At 38.3% G+C, this 14,368-nt stretch overlaps 1 protein-coding gene across 1 annotated transcript in view; it reads left to right on the forward strand.

Annotated features, from left to right (window-relative positions):
* The window catches only part of AKNAD1 (AKNA domain containing 1), a 29,123-nt gene that overhangs the window by 8,390 nt on the left and 6,365 nt on the right, over window positions 1-14,368 (forward strand). The window contains exons 2-11 of the mRNA XM_060772697.2: window positions 99-1,235; window positions 1,585-1,644; window positions 3,219-3,357; window positions 3,501-3,643; window positions 3,749-3,808; window positions 5,533-5,666; window positions 8,780-8,936; window positions 9,352-9,509; window positions 13,721-13,824; window positions 13,931-14,063. Coding sequence (XP_060628680.2) covers window positions 198-1,235; window positions 1,585-1,644; window positions 3,219-3,357; window positions 3,501-3,643; window positions 3,749-3,808; window positions 5,533-5,666; window positions 8,780-8,936; window positions 9,352-9,509; window positions 13,721-13,824; window positions 13,931-14,063 — 2,126 coding nt within the window. The 5' untranslated portion in view covers window positions 99-197. The remainder of the gene's footprint in view (window positions 1-98; window positions 1,236-1,584; window positions 1,645-3,218; window positions 3,358-3,500; window positions 3,644-3,748; window positions 3,809-5,532; window positions 5,667-8,779; window positions 8,937-9,351; window positions 9,510-13,720; window positions 13,825-13,930; window positions 14,064-14,368) is intronic.

The following is a 14,368-nucleotide window of genomic DNA, read 5'->3' on the forward strand; positions in this document are numbered from 1 at the left end:
GTATATCACTTTACAGTTTGTGGGTTTAATTGAAAAGATTTAGATCAGTTCTGCTCTTATCCATTGTTAAAGTGTTTGTGTTTTTTCAATTCTTACAGAATTTGAATATTAACATTCAGCGGACATAATGTGGAATATGATCAAAATATGATGAGTAGGTATTATAGATAAGGACAGTCTGACTGTATGAAAACTAGATGAATAATACATTATTTGATATGCTTTACCCTGAAGGCAATACTGATGATGAGCAAGAAGATTTGCCTTATGATGGGGATCTACAAAATAGCCATCAATACAATTATGTTTCTCAAAACTTCGAAGAGTTTCCTTCTATGGAAAATGCCTCTCAAAGTGCTTTGACCTTGACATCTTCCCAAATGAGCTATTGTTCACAAGAGAAATCAGATATCAAAGTGCAGCTGCCTCAGAAGAAAATAAATCTTGTGTCTCTTTCAAGGGAAAATGACATGGAATTTACTATGACAGCAGGAAAAGAATTACTAACTTGGGGTGCCATTGGTTCAGGAAGAAATCAACATATCTCCAACTCTAAAATCTCAAAAGTCCTTTTGCGTCATTTTCCCAAAGAGGAATTAGCAAGTTCATGCAATTTAATTGATTTAGAAACAATACCGGAAATATCATTTACTGAAAGTTTTGATGAAACTATCCAAAATAAAATTAAGAGTTCAGGAAATGCAAGGATATTTTTGTCAAGGGAAGAAGAAGAAAATAACATTGAACAAAAAATAACATGTGAATCAGTTGAAAAAAGTTGGGATTTCATCCAAGTTGAACAGTTTACAATAAAAGATAGCATTAATGCCACTGATGGGAGAAAAGACCTCAAAGAAAATAATTCACAATTTGTAACCCAGAAAGAAGACACAACCAATGAAGAGTTGGGTACCTCAGTCCCAAAAGATGAATATAAAGACCAAAAATACTTAATGGAAATAAATGAATCTTCTCAAAATAAAAAATACAGTCAACATCAGGTTCATTACCAACTACCTGATTTCTCTAATATTGCTCCTAAGATTAAAATACCCAAAGGAAAGAGTAACAACAAGCCAAATCCTATAATTAAAAGAAGTAAATCTTCCCCAAATTTGCTTGGTAAATCAGCAGTTGTGAAAGACATTCTAGAAGCAATGAATTCTTTGGAATCTGTTGCAGCCAAGAACGAAGAAGAGGAAATAAGAATAGCTGAACTTGACCAACATTTAGAGGTAGATAAGAAGTAATCTTGGCTATGTTTAATTGAGTTGCAATGTAATCTTCTGTTTCTGCCTTTAAAGGCCTAACATCTGATTTCAGTGGTTAGAGGTTTCTAGATAGAGATTTAGGGCATAATTTTGCTAAATTTCAGTTAAATGTTAGGGAGACTCTGCTGGAGTCTGGAAAAGTTTTCTCCTGGTCAAGTTAATATTTTATTTCCTTCACAATTCTTGAACTCTCTGTATGAATGTAGTTTTATTTTGAACTGCTTGAATTATAATGACTTTGATAGGAAATAGCTTAACATAGATTTAAATGTGTATTACTATATTCTCTTTGTTGTATTTGCTGAAATCATAGATGCTGACAAAACACGCTGAAGCTCAGAATCATATTGATCACCTTAGGTTTAATGCTAAGGTAAGTCTCTAATGCAGTCTTTCAGAAGCCCCTTTTCTTAGCCCAAACTATTTTCTCCATGAAGCTACAGTATAAATTGCATAGGGCAGTATGCTAGCTTCCATATTCTTGTTTTTAAACATATCCATTTTATTCATATTAAATATATAATGCACACACTTCTTTTAGAGCAGATACACTTGACCCATTTTTATTGTTGTTGGATACAATTTGCAATAGGCAGATTTAATCTATCACTAACTATTAATATTCCTAATTTTTCTTCCAGATCTGCCCGTTTGTATTTGAGATATGTTCTCAGCTTGCCTTTAAGCCTCAAGGTGTTGCTGCTTAAGATTGAGTCAGTCCCTAGTAATGAAACAACCATGTATTGTTTAATTGCATATGAGAGAACTTAACTATGTGGGTAAACAGGAATGTTCCTAGTAGAAAAAAATTTGTTATAGTTTATGAGTATTTCATCTCCATGATTCCTGTCAAGCAGAGTGTCCAGTTTCAGTATTCATTGTGTTGGCTACTAGAGACAAATTGGTGTGTCTTCTGGTGTATTGAGTGCCTCACTGGGAACAGATCTGCTTATGAGAACAACAGGGTAGTTGTTCTTTGGCGTTCAAGCTTTCACAACAAAGGTACCTTGTCAGGGGAAGCTCATAACTGTGGAAACCATGGGGCTTTCATTGGTAGACCTCAGCCCAAGTTGAGGTCTATCTTGGATTTGGACAGGAAGATAGTAAAGGAAAGGGAACCTGTTGTCATTCCCCTGCCATGGTGACATCCTGATGAGCTGTAGTATGGCTTCTACCGCCATGAAAGACCTTTGGAAGGCTGATGAAATCACTAGTTGACATAGGCATTGCTCCTGTCAAAGCCCTAGTTGCTATGTGAGATGCTAACAAGACTCAGGCTGCTGTCATAATCACTCATAATTGTCTTGTTTTAACAGTGACCTGGGAGTAGTGGAGTTGGCTAGAATGTTGTTAGCACAAAATCCATGCTGATCTAATCAAATACACTTACAGTGGTTCTCAATCTGGGGTCCCCAGATGTTTTTGGCCTTAAACTCCCAGAAATCCTAACAGCTGGTAAACTGGCTGGGATTTCTAGGAGTTGTAGTCCAAAAACATGTGGGGACCCCAGGTTGAGAACCACTGGGAAGCACATTATTATGACCCCTTCTACACTGCTATATAATCCATATTACTAAAGCAGATAATCCACATTATCTTCTTTGAACTGGATTATCTGTTTATATGGCAGTGTAGAAGGGGCCTATATCTGCTCTGTGTTGGTAGGATGATGGTGAAGAAACAATTTATCTCTACATCTCTAGGATGTCATCCATTGATATGTTCTTGGATTGAAATTATTCCCTGAACCTATTTCAAGAAAGGCTTTTGTCCAAATCCTACTGTAGACATCATGACTGGTAAGGCATTCTATGAGAGGAGCAGGAGAAATGTAACCGTACACATCCCATCAGATTTCAGAAACATCACCTGTGGTATATTCTAAATGGGACCAGAAGGCTGTGGATGGTGATTTTACACTTTCCAATTATTTTGTATTTTTAACAGATACTTCCAAGCTCAAATTCTCATAGAACAAACTTCAATATTAAAGGACAAGGCACTGGAATAAATTCTGAGCTGTCAACAATTCCACCCGTAACTGTTCCTGTGAAGCCCATGCTTAATTTCTCCAAATCACCTTCAGGTAGTTCAAATGGATAATTCAAATAAATATTTGCTATTATTTTACAGGATTGTCACAATCTCCTACACTCTGTTGCATGGTTAATGAATTAATACTAAACAGTAGTTGCAAAACCATGCACTCTTTTTATTTCTGCTTTATAGACTTGCAGTCTGGAGGAATGGTCTCGGCCTTAGCTGATGCAAGAAAACCGTCACCCATGAATCCATTTTTGTTGCAAAAAGTAACAGAAGAAAGAAAGCTTTTGCAAATGTTGAAGGAACAGACAGAAGAGATGAAAGCAAAAGTAATATGACATACTTGCATTTGAAACCTTTTTTGGTTCATTAAACACATTTTGTTGATGTCACATCTAAAAGCCAAAATAATAGACATCCTTTTATTTCAAAAGGTGGAAACATTTTCTAAATGTATGACAGAAGGTGTAGTGCCAGCAGAGGAACGCCATCAGGTCAGTGCATTTCAATAGCTATTCCTGAAAACGTTAGCATGACTTTAAGTCCCAATAATAACCCATCAGGTTAATTGAAACTTTGGACTACCTGCATTTTCATGGAAACATGTAGGACAGTCTCCATGTGCAGGACACTCATCTGTATGGTAACAAAATGAAGTTCAATGGGGACAAATGCGAGATACTCCACTTAGGCAGAAAAAATGAAATGCAAAGATACAGAATGCCTTGAGAGCAGTACCTGTGAAAAAGATCTTGAAGTCCTCGTGGACAGCAAGTTAAACATGAGCCAACAGTGTGATGCAGCCTGCATCAATAGGAGTATAGTGTCTAGAATCTATGGTGGAGGCTCCTCCTTTGGAGACTTTTAAACAAAGGCTGGATAGCCATCTGTTGGGGGTGCTTTGAACGCGATTGTCCTGCTTCTTGGCAGGGGGTTGGACTGGATGGCCCACGAGATCTAGTCCAAATCTATGATTCTTTGAGTTGTTGTGGCCAACCTTCCCTCCATCTTTCTCTCCTTTCTTTCTTTCTTTCTTTCTTTCTTTCCTTCCTTCCTTCCTTCCTTCCTTCCTTCCTTCCTTCCTCTTTTTTCTTTCTTTCTCTCCTTTCCTTCTCTTCCCTCCCCCCTTATTTTATAGAGGAATTAAGTAATAATAATAATAACAACAACAACAACAACTAGCTGTACCCGCCACGCGTTGCTGTGACCAACCTTCCCTCCCTCTTTCTCTCCTTTCTTTCTTTTGTTCCTTCCTTCCTTCCCTTTTTTTCTTCTCTCCTTCTTTCCTTCTCTTCTCTTCCTCCCCCCCCCCCCTTTACTTTCCCTCGCTCTTTCTCCCCTTTCTTCCTTCTCTACCTATTTTTGGACTGCAACTACCAGCAGTCCTCCTACCTATCTGTCTCTATCTAATCTATCTCTCTGGATGATTGCTGGGAGTTGCAGTCCAGGAATAGGAAATTGGAAATATACAGGGATTGGGATGCTCTTAAAGAGATCCAAGGAGAAGAAAGCTTGCAGCTTGGAAGCAGTGCATTTGGATAATCCTCTTCTCCTAAAGGGCCTGGTCTAGGGGATGCTGGGAGCTGTAGTCCGGAAGAGAATGTGGATATGCTATTGTGTGTGTGTGTGTTTTTTTTTTGGGGGGGGGGGTTGGCTGGGGAGTCATTTTGGCGCATGTGCTGTAGCATCTTTTAGCCTTTTGGCTTTTTAAGTCCCTTCCACTGTGTTTTTCAGTGTTTTTATGAGTGATGGTCATTCATTGGCCTGATAGGTGTATTGTGTCCAAATTTGGTGTCATTTCGTCCAGTGGTTTTTGAGTTATGTTAATCCCACAAATGAACATTACATTTTTATTTATATAGAACAGGAGGATAATATAGAGCCTGGGTAAAGGAATAGTGTTCAAATTCAAGGCTTTCATTAAATAGCCATTCAGTTAAACATAAGAGATCAGTTGAAATGAAAATAATAAGATTGACTTTGAGGAATAGGTTTCATCTGTTGAAGGCAGCACTTTCTTTGCTTTGGCACCATCTAAAATGGAGCTCTGTTTTCAAAGGTTAGTGTCATCTAATGTAGCTATTAGTCTTGTCTAATTTCTGTCAAACGTATTGCTGAGGACAACATTGAATAACCTGTAGTAATGCTATCATAATATACGTTGTAAAACTGCCAAACAACATCAAAGTCATGTCTTCTGTTATCTTTATTTGTGAAGCTTTTAAGGCTTTTAAAAGGGCAACTGGACCAACTGGAACAGAATTACTTAACCACGAAAGAGGAGCATTGTGCTCTACGACTCCAAAGCTACAAGTATTCCTCAACCAGCATTGTAGAATTTGATCCCGACAGGTGAAGTTTTTTTTAAATGAAGCTGTTAATAATTGTGTGTTTACAGTATTCTTAATATTGCTATACTATATGTATCTGCTTGAAACAATTAAGTTTCAACTCCATTGAATTCAATGGCGCTTATTCTCAGATAAATGGAAGCCTACATTAGCAAAACATTGGGTACACTTGGTCTGTAAATTTCTAAACTCATTAATTTCTTCACGTCTCAGGTGGCCAGAACATTGGGAAGAAGCAGATGTGGAAGGAGGAATTTGGGGAGACAGAAATATTTGCAGGGGGAAATGCAGGGGATAGATACCTATCTTTATGTGGATTTATAAAATTGGATGCTATGATTGAGATGTCCAAGAAGAAATATGTACGGTATTTGTCTTTGGTCATTCACCAGTTCAGTCCTACATCCATCTCATAGGCCAGTGGTTTCCAACCTGTGGTCCGTGGACCACCAGTGGTCCGCAAGAACTAAAATATGGGTTGTTGTAGGTTTTTTCGGGCTATATGGCCAAAATATGGGTTGTTGTAGGTTTTTTCAGGCTATATAGCCCAAAAAAACCTACAACAACCCAGTGATTCCGGCCATAAAAGCCTTCAACAATAAACTAAACTATGGTCTGCAGACTCACCGTTAGTACACCATTGCAATGAGAGCAATTGATCTCGCGAAACCCTCTTATAGTGCTGAGGTTTATTAAATATGGTTTTCTGTGGGTGAGCAGATGGCGACTACTGTATGGCATATGTTCTGTATCCGAAACTAGAACTGGTGTGGTCTATTCAATTCAGTTTTCTGAATCGGTACACCAAATAACTAAACTGAATCTAAAGTTGACCAAAAACTGATTTGTAACCCTTTTGGTACTATGTTGGAGAGTGGTCCTTGGTCAGAGTGGTCCCTGATCAGTCCTAGGCTTATATAAGAAGTAGCCTCAGTCCTGGTGGTAAGCGGCCTAATGAGCATTTGCAAAAGGAGAATAAGGTTGGATCTAAACTGTCCTATATTCCAGGATCTGATCCCGGATTATCTGCTTATCCCAGATTATTTGGCAGTGTGGACTCATATATTCTAGTTCAACACAGATAATCAGGGATCAGATTCTGGGATATAGAGCAGTGTAGATTCAACCTAAGTTCATACAGGAAAGATTCATCTGCCTTTTTTGACTCATTTGCTGTTGTAGCAGTAGATACCTTTTCAAATACACTTTTATTTATTTATTTAAAACTTTTATATCCCGATCTTCTCCACCTCCGTAGAGGGACTCAGACCGAATTCAATTCTAACAATAAAAATCTAAAACATCATATATCAACAGTAGATTAACAAATACATGTAAAATAATACATAAAAGCCATTCGCCAAGATAAAAAACATGTCCAACTCAGTCAGTATATTCAGTCCATGTATTGTGGTCAATAACTTTGGTCGGTTACTGGTCTCACCCATCATTCTGCAAAGGCCTCGTTCCACAACCAGGTTTTCACTAATTTCCTAAAGGTCAGGAGGGAGGGGGCAGATCTAATTTCATTCAGGAGGGAATTTCATAGCCGGGGGGCTATCACAGAAAAGGCCCTGTCTCTCGTTCCCGCCAGACGTGACTGCGAGAGTGGCAGGACCGAGAGCAGGGCCTCTCCAGACGAGCTTAACACTCTTGATGGTTCATAGGGGAGAATATGTTCGGACAGGTAAACCGGGCAGGAGCCGTATAGGATTTTGTAGGTTAAGACCAGCACTTTGAATTGTGCTCGGAAGCTAATTGACAGCCAGTGGAGCTGGCGCAACAAGGGAGTTGTGTGCTCCCTGTACCCCGCTCCTGTTAGTAGCCTGGCTGCAGAGCGTTGGACTAATTGCAGCTTCCGAACAGTCTTCGAAGGCAACCCCACGTAGAGAGCGTTGCAGTAGTCTAAACGGGGTGTAACCAGAGCGTGGACCACCGTGGCCAAGTCTGACTTCCCAAGGTACGGGCGCAGCTGGCACACAAGCTTTAACTGTGCAAAAGTTATCCCAGCCACCGCCGAGACCTGGGGTTCCAGGCTCAGCGATGAGTCCAGGATCACTTCCAAGCTGCGAACCTGCACCTTCAGGGAGAGTATAACCCTATCAAGCACAGGCTGTATCCCTATGCCCTGTTCGGCCTTACAACTGACCAGGAGTACCTCTGTCTTGTCTGGATTCACCTTGCTTGAATAGTAAGAATTATGTAAATATGAAACAAGTGTTCGCCACACATAAACTGTCTATATATCACTCTGTCTTGCCATTTGGAGGAAGGAATGTTTAATCCACCCACCATTTACTTAGAATGAATCTATGGACAGAGACTATAGATGCCACCAGATTTGGTAAGGATTGAGAGCAAAATAAGACATTTGTGCAAACTGAGATACAATTTTTCCAGGAATGTATGTTGAAAAGAAGGTCCTCTTGCACACTGAATATATGCTTGGGAGCTCTAAGGTGGCAACACTCTTGCTTAGAGACATCTAAAAGGAGATGTGAATATATATCTGTGACTGATGTGGGCCAGCATATGCAGTTTTCTGGTAAAGTATCACACAGAGGGAGTCTTTAGTATCTTCCTCTAATTTTAGGTAGTTGGAGACCTCATCAGCATTATAGTCTCTTGTCATTTGGGGGTGAATGAGTGTATACATTTAGCACAGAAGCTTGGGTGGATAGTGGGTCATGCTCAGTGTTTTAGTTATTACTTCAGAAGAGAGATGCAACAGTATTCAGCCAATATTAAACATTAAGCATTGTAAAATGAATTATTTGACTTTAGCTAGTTTATATATTGTTCTACTGCATCAGTAATTCTATAATGTAGAATATCATGATAGAGAAGAGTGGAAGTCTTTAAAATTCACTTGTTGCCATTTGTCTTGGTGGGTGTCTTTGTATGCTGTGCTTCGTTTTTTTAATTCTATTTTTATTTCTACTTTCTTTCCTCCCCCCCCCCCTTTTTCTCTCTTCTCTTTTATTTCCTAATTTATCATCTGTGATTTTAATATTGTATTTCTGAAAACTTAATAAAAACTATTTATAAAAAATAATAATACTATAATGAAGGGAAGAGAAAATATTATATATCTGATATTATTTTTATCTTTAGAAAAGTAGAAGGAGAAATATTTAAGCTTGGGATGCTGCTTGAAGGTATCGAAGATAATATTTATAAGACATGCAATCCCCATTCCTCAGCATTTGTAACATCACCTTCATTCACATCTCCCAAATCTGTATCTTATTCTTATTCAAACCATTCTGAGGTAAGCCATTAATCTCTAGAAAGTAATGAAGCGTGACTTTTTGACTCTTTTAAACAACCTTTTAACTGACAGCGACTTTTCCAGACACCATTCAAAAATCATTGTGAAAGTATTTCAACCGAAGTCCACTAACATCAAGCCATTTGCATGTTATGGTGTTCTGTAAAACATTTTCTCCTCTAATGCTATAGTATTTTTAAAAAAAATAGAAAAAAGGGTTATAACAGTTGTTATTCTTTCTGAAGGGCATCTTGTCACATTGCTTGTGCAAATGAAAATAGCACAGTTATAACTTTCAAATTTGTCACTGTGCAGTGAATACCCTCCAATATAATTTGTTTGCTTTGAACGGAGCATTTATTCCATAGTTCATTGAATGTGTTTTTTGGATTCCGTGTATGATTCATGCATACAGAGTCCTGTGGTTTCCGGCAGTAGTCCCTCTCCAGAAAAGACTGCTATGGAAGTAAATATCAAACATGAGACATTTGGAGAGAACAGAAGTAATCACATGGAGGAGAAGAGATATCAGCAACCTAATCAAGGAGGTGAATGTCATCTCTTCCAGCCACAGTAGGTGTTAAACTAAATGACATTCATTTAATTTTTTTAAATGTGCTAGCTATCCCCTGCCACACGTTGCTGTGGACCAGTCTGGTGATCTGGAAAATAAAGTAATGAGAAAGTTGGTTTCTAATATAAGTAATTTCTTTATGCTTGTAGGTAACCAGTATTTCTTGTTGTTTCTTTGTCAGTGTTGATGTGGAGATTGTCTGGTTTGCCTACTCTGGAATATGCAACATATCATAGTCCTTCTTTAGGGTCCCTTTCAAATCTGTGATACTATATCTCTGTGTGTGTGCATGTGTGTGTGTGTGAATCCTATCTATCTATATCTATGTCTGGATGGCTCTTTGTCAGGAGGGCTCTGATTACATTTTCTTGCCCTGGTGAAGAGAGTTGGAGTGGATGACCTTAAGTATTTTCTGTTGGTCATGGGTGTTCTGTGTGGGAAATTTGCCCCAATTCTGTCGTTTGTGGGATTCAGAATGCTATTTGATTGTAGGTGAACTATAAATCCCAGTATCGACAAATCCCAAATGTCAAGGTCTATTTCCCCCAAACTCCATCAGTGTTCATATTTGGGCATATGGAATATTTGTTCTAAGTTTGGTTCAGATCCATCGTTGTTTGAGTCCACAGTGCTCTCTGGATGTAGGTAAACTACAACTCCCAAACTCAAGGTCAATGCCCACCAAACCCTTCTAGTGTTTTCTGATGGTTATGTGCCACGTTTGGTTCACTTCCAACATTGGTGGAGTTCAGAATGCTCTTTGATTGTAGGTGAACTATAAATCCCAGCAAGTACAACTCCCAAATGACAAAATCAAAAAAATTTGAGTGAAGGACTTGGTGTCAATTGGCCCACTGGTTTTTGAGTTCTGTTAATCCCATAAACGAACATTACATTTTTATTTATATAGGTAATGCATTACACTATGTAACATTATTTTTTTTCCGGGGTTATAAATGTTTCCTAATTGAAAAAGGTTTATTCATCTGCAACAACTTTGTTTTTATGGGACATCCTGCAGCACATTTTACTCTAGTTTTTCAATGAATAGCTCATTCAATCTCAACCAATTCAACATAGTTTGTGGCAGCCACAAAAACAAAGTTTCTGGAGGGCAACAACTACTTTCAAAGTTAGTACTGCACAATTAAACCACCTCGAGTCGCCAGAAGGCTGAGAGGGGTGGTGTACAAATACAGTCAATATATAAATAAAAAAAATTAAACAGGAAATAACACTTTCAATCTAGGAAGAGAACATTCTTCAAATTTTGTTACATAGTGTTATTTACTGGCTATAGGCAAAGTGTAGCCCCCAAGGGCATTTTTGTAGCCTTTCACCAACTCTCTCTTTGATTTCTCATCATAAAAAAGTATTCAGTCAAAAATAAAATAAATTTTCTGTTCCTGGAAGCCTCCAGTATCACTTCTGAAAGAAAACAGGATACAGGAATCCTTAACATCCATATCTCCCAAATGAAACTATAAGTTGGCATTCATCCACTTCCTGTTTTGATTTCTTGGTTTTCTGTTTTCGGGGCTTTATGCAGCCTGCAAAATTCACCATCTAATGTTATCTGCCATTGAGTTAAACAATCAAGTAGGCTATGCTTTAGCTAGAGATATTGTGGTAAATTTTGAAACCCAGACTCACATCAAAGGAGAGCCTATAATTCTGCAGTGTCTCAAATGCAGAATTATATGCTGACATAGGTTGGACTGGGGGTTCATCGACATTGTAGTATGAATACAATTTGACGCCACTTGAGCCAGCTGTCGTGGCTCAATGCTATAAGAACCCTGGAATTTATACCTTGGTCAAGCAACAGCATTCTTTGGCAGAGAAGAACTGCAACTCCCACAATTCCATAGCCAGGGTAGTTAAAGTGGTGCAATGCTGCATTGATTCTACAGTTTAGATGTAACCCCCTGCTTACTCTCAGTCATCTCAGCAATTTATGGTGATCCCGAAATGTAGATTTAAAATAAACTCTGTGCCAGAAAGAAGCAGATGTGCCCGTACCATGCCACTGATGCTGTAAAGAGAGCCTATGAAATACTCCAAATCTATATGCTTTGATTAGTAGCAAAGAACTGTTTTGGGTATCACCAGCAACTCACACAGAAATGCTTTTTCTCTCAGTACCGAGGTCCCTTCTACACTGCCATATAATATCCAGATTATCTGCTTTGAACTGGATTATATGGCAGTGTAGACTCAGATAATCCAATTTAAAGCAGATAATGTGGACTATCTGCCTTGATAATCTGGATAATAACGTGGCAGTGTTGTGGCTCACTTTGAGCCTGAGTTTTTTGAGCCTGTGTTTCCTCAGGACAAGGAGGAGGATGAGTTACAGATTTCTGAACATGTCCCTGTTATTGAGGCAGACAGTGTTGATTCTGAAGAAGAGATGGCATTTCTCTTCCCCAGAGAAAGGAATGTTGTTTTAGATAAAGATAGTGGAACTTCACAGCTGCAGGTGGAAGAGTCGGCTCCATCTGGGAGTTCAGTGCCTCTCGGTTCCCAGGGTGACCAGTCCCAGGATAATGAGTTATCCGGCCTTGAAGATGGTGGAGATTTGATTAGGGAGGACCGTTTGCCGAAGTGCGTGGCTTGCCAACAAATGGGAAGTTCAAGGTCAGCGTAATGCTTTCATGCTGGGGAAACATATTTAATGATCCAATTGAAGCCTATCCTTTGTCAGTACAATGTTGCTTACACCCTGTTAACTTCTCTGAAATCACCTCGGTTTTTGGGGAAAGTGTCTAGCTCTTTGGGACTTTGGTTTTGATCTTGATTTTTGGGGACCTTGTCATGCTGCCATGGGTTTTTGTTTAACCAATATTAAAGGATTATATTTCATGTTATTTGCCTTTGGATCTTGGAAACTTGGCCTTTGCATTTAAGACTCTGTTTTGGCTATTGAACTTTTGCAACTTTACTTCTTTGTTTTTGATTTTGCTTTTTCTTCAATAAACTACAAAACCTACAGCCTTGGTGTGTGGTGGTGTCTTGAGCAAGGTGAATCTATTCTGAGTTGCGACAGTCAGTGTAGAAGAAGTCCAAATCTTGATGCCATATTTTCAACTAGATCCTTTCAAGCCATTCACACTTCAGTTCCCACACTGCTAGGTATACTACCCATGGCAATAAACTAAATCAGTACATCAAAGTCCTTCTGCATGAAACTTTGTAGTTCTACCCTGGGGGGAAAAGAAAACACTGAGTCTTAGTTTGGAACTATTACCATTTGAAATTCACCAAAGACATCCTTTTATGTCCCTCCTTTTTAAAGCAGAAGTGCAAAAATGTTATGCTAAGAGAAGCAGTAAAAATAAGTCACAGATCAAGAACAAACTGGAATTTAAGCTTCAAATTTATCATGAGACTTTGCAAGCTTGAAATAGCCACAAGCTTATTTTATAGGGGAAATCATTATGTCCTAATACTGACAATGTAGCAGACCTAGACCGGATTTTAAGCAGCTATGCGGTTTAGATTGGACAAGTCAAACAAATTGACAGATTAATGAAAAAGAAACACTACCAAACAGCAACCATGTACTTGCCATGCAGAAAAGGCTAATACAGCAATCTCCAGTCACATGTCTATAACTTGGAGACTGCCTGAGGTCTGTTATTTTTATATTAGAAGAGGATAGAGGATACAATAGTGGTTTATTATTACGGTTTATAGAGTTCTACGGGGTCATAATGTTTTGGTAGTTTTACTTTCCTTTATACATTTGCCAACTGTGAATAATTAATGGTTTATTGGAAGTACATATAATTCAAAATTATCCTTTAACTTGTTTGGTTTTCAAAAACTACAGTTTTGGGGAGAATTTTTGTCTATAAGATATTAGATAAATATTTCAGCAGTCTTAGAAACTAGAGGAATGACATTATTATTATTATTATTATTATTATTATTATTATTATTATTACTATTTTAGGCGTGAATTTTAAACTCGATTCCTGTGTTTTAATCCCTGTTGTGTGTATTTAATATGTATCTTATAGAAATATGTTATAATATGTATCTTTGCGTGTTTGGACTGTGCTGTGACCTGTCTCAAGCTGCGTGGAGAGGTGGGTAAGAAATAAAATTGTTGTTGCTGTTGTTGTTGTTGTTGTTGTTGTTACATTTGCAAAATGCTGATCCCTTCTGGCATGCACTGCTCCAAATCTTAAGTTTCTTTCAACAGAAATTTAAATTACTGGGAAATGAAATCTCCACCTCCAGCCAATACCCGCTGTACAAACCAATCTAAATCTGCTCCAGTTAGTCTCAGTAGATCAAAAGAACAAGGTAGGCCTAGATAAAATAATGACTTGCAGGAGCTTGAATCAATAATTGAAGGAATTCTAATAGAAATAAACCACTAATCACTGTTTCCATGTATCATTTCTTATAGCAAATCCCACTTATCCTTCAAATCAGTTTCTTGAAGGGTTGGGAAATTCGTCAAAGGAACACAATATTATTATACATCCTAGACTGAAAATACAGTTATCAAATAGACCAGCATGTTCCTGTTCTTCCAATAGGTTAGTATGTATAGCACTATACCTAAACTATACCAAACTGAAAAAACAAAGCAATCCTTGTAGCATAACGTATAGTACATGTATCAAACTCAAGGCCTATGGCCCAAATCCATGTTGTGTAGCCCTCTATATGCTCCTGTATTCATTAGACATCATGACCAGAGCTAATGTGAGTTGTGATATAGTAACATCTGGAAGGCTGCCAGTTGTTCTGTTTAGTCAGGATAGTGGGGCTTGGATTTAGATGCAAGGCTTGTGGATAGGATGCCTGACTTTAAAATGTCTTTTAATATTTCCGCAACTTC

Source organism: Anolis sagrei, chromosome 4, assembly GCF_037176765.1.
Source record: "Anolis sagrei isolate rAnoSag1 chromosome 4, rAnoSag1.mat, whole genome shotgun sequence".
Lineage (NCBI taxonomy): Eukaryota > Metazoa > Chordata > Lepidosauria > Squamata > Dactyloidae > Anolis > Anolis sagrei.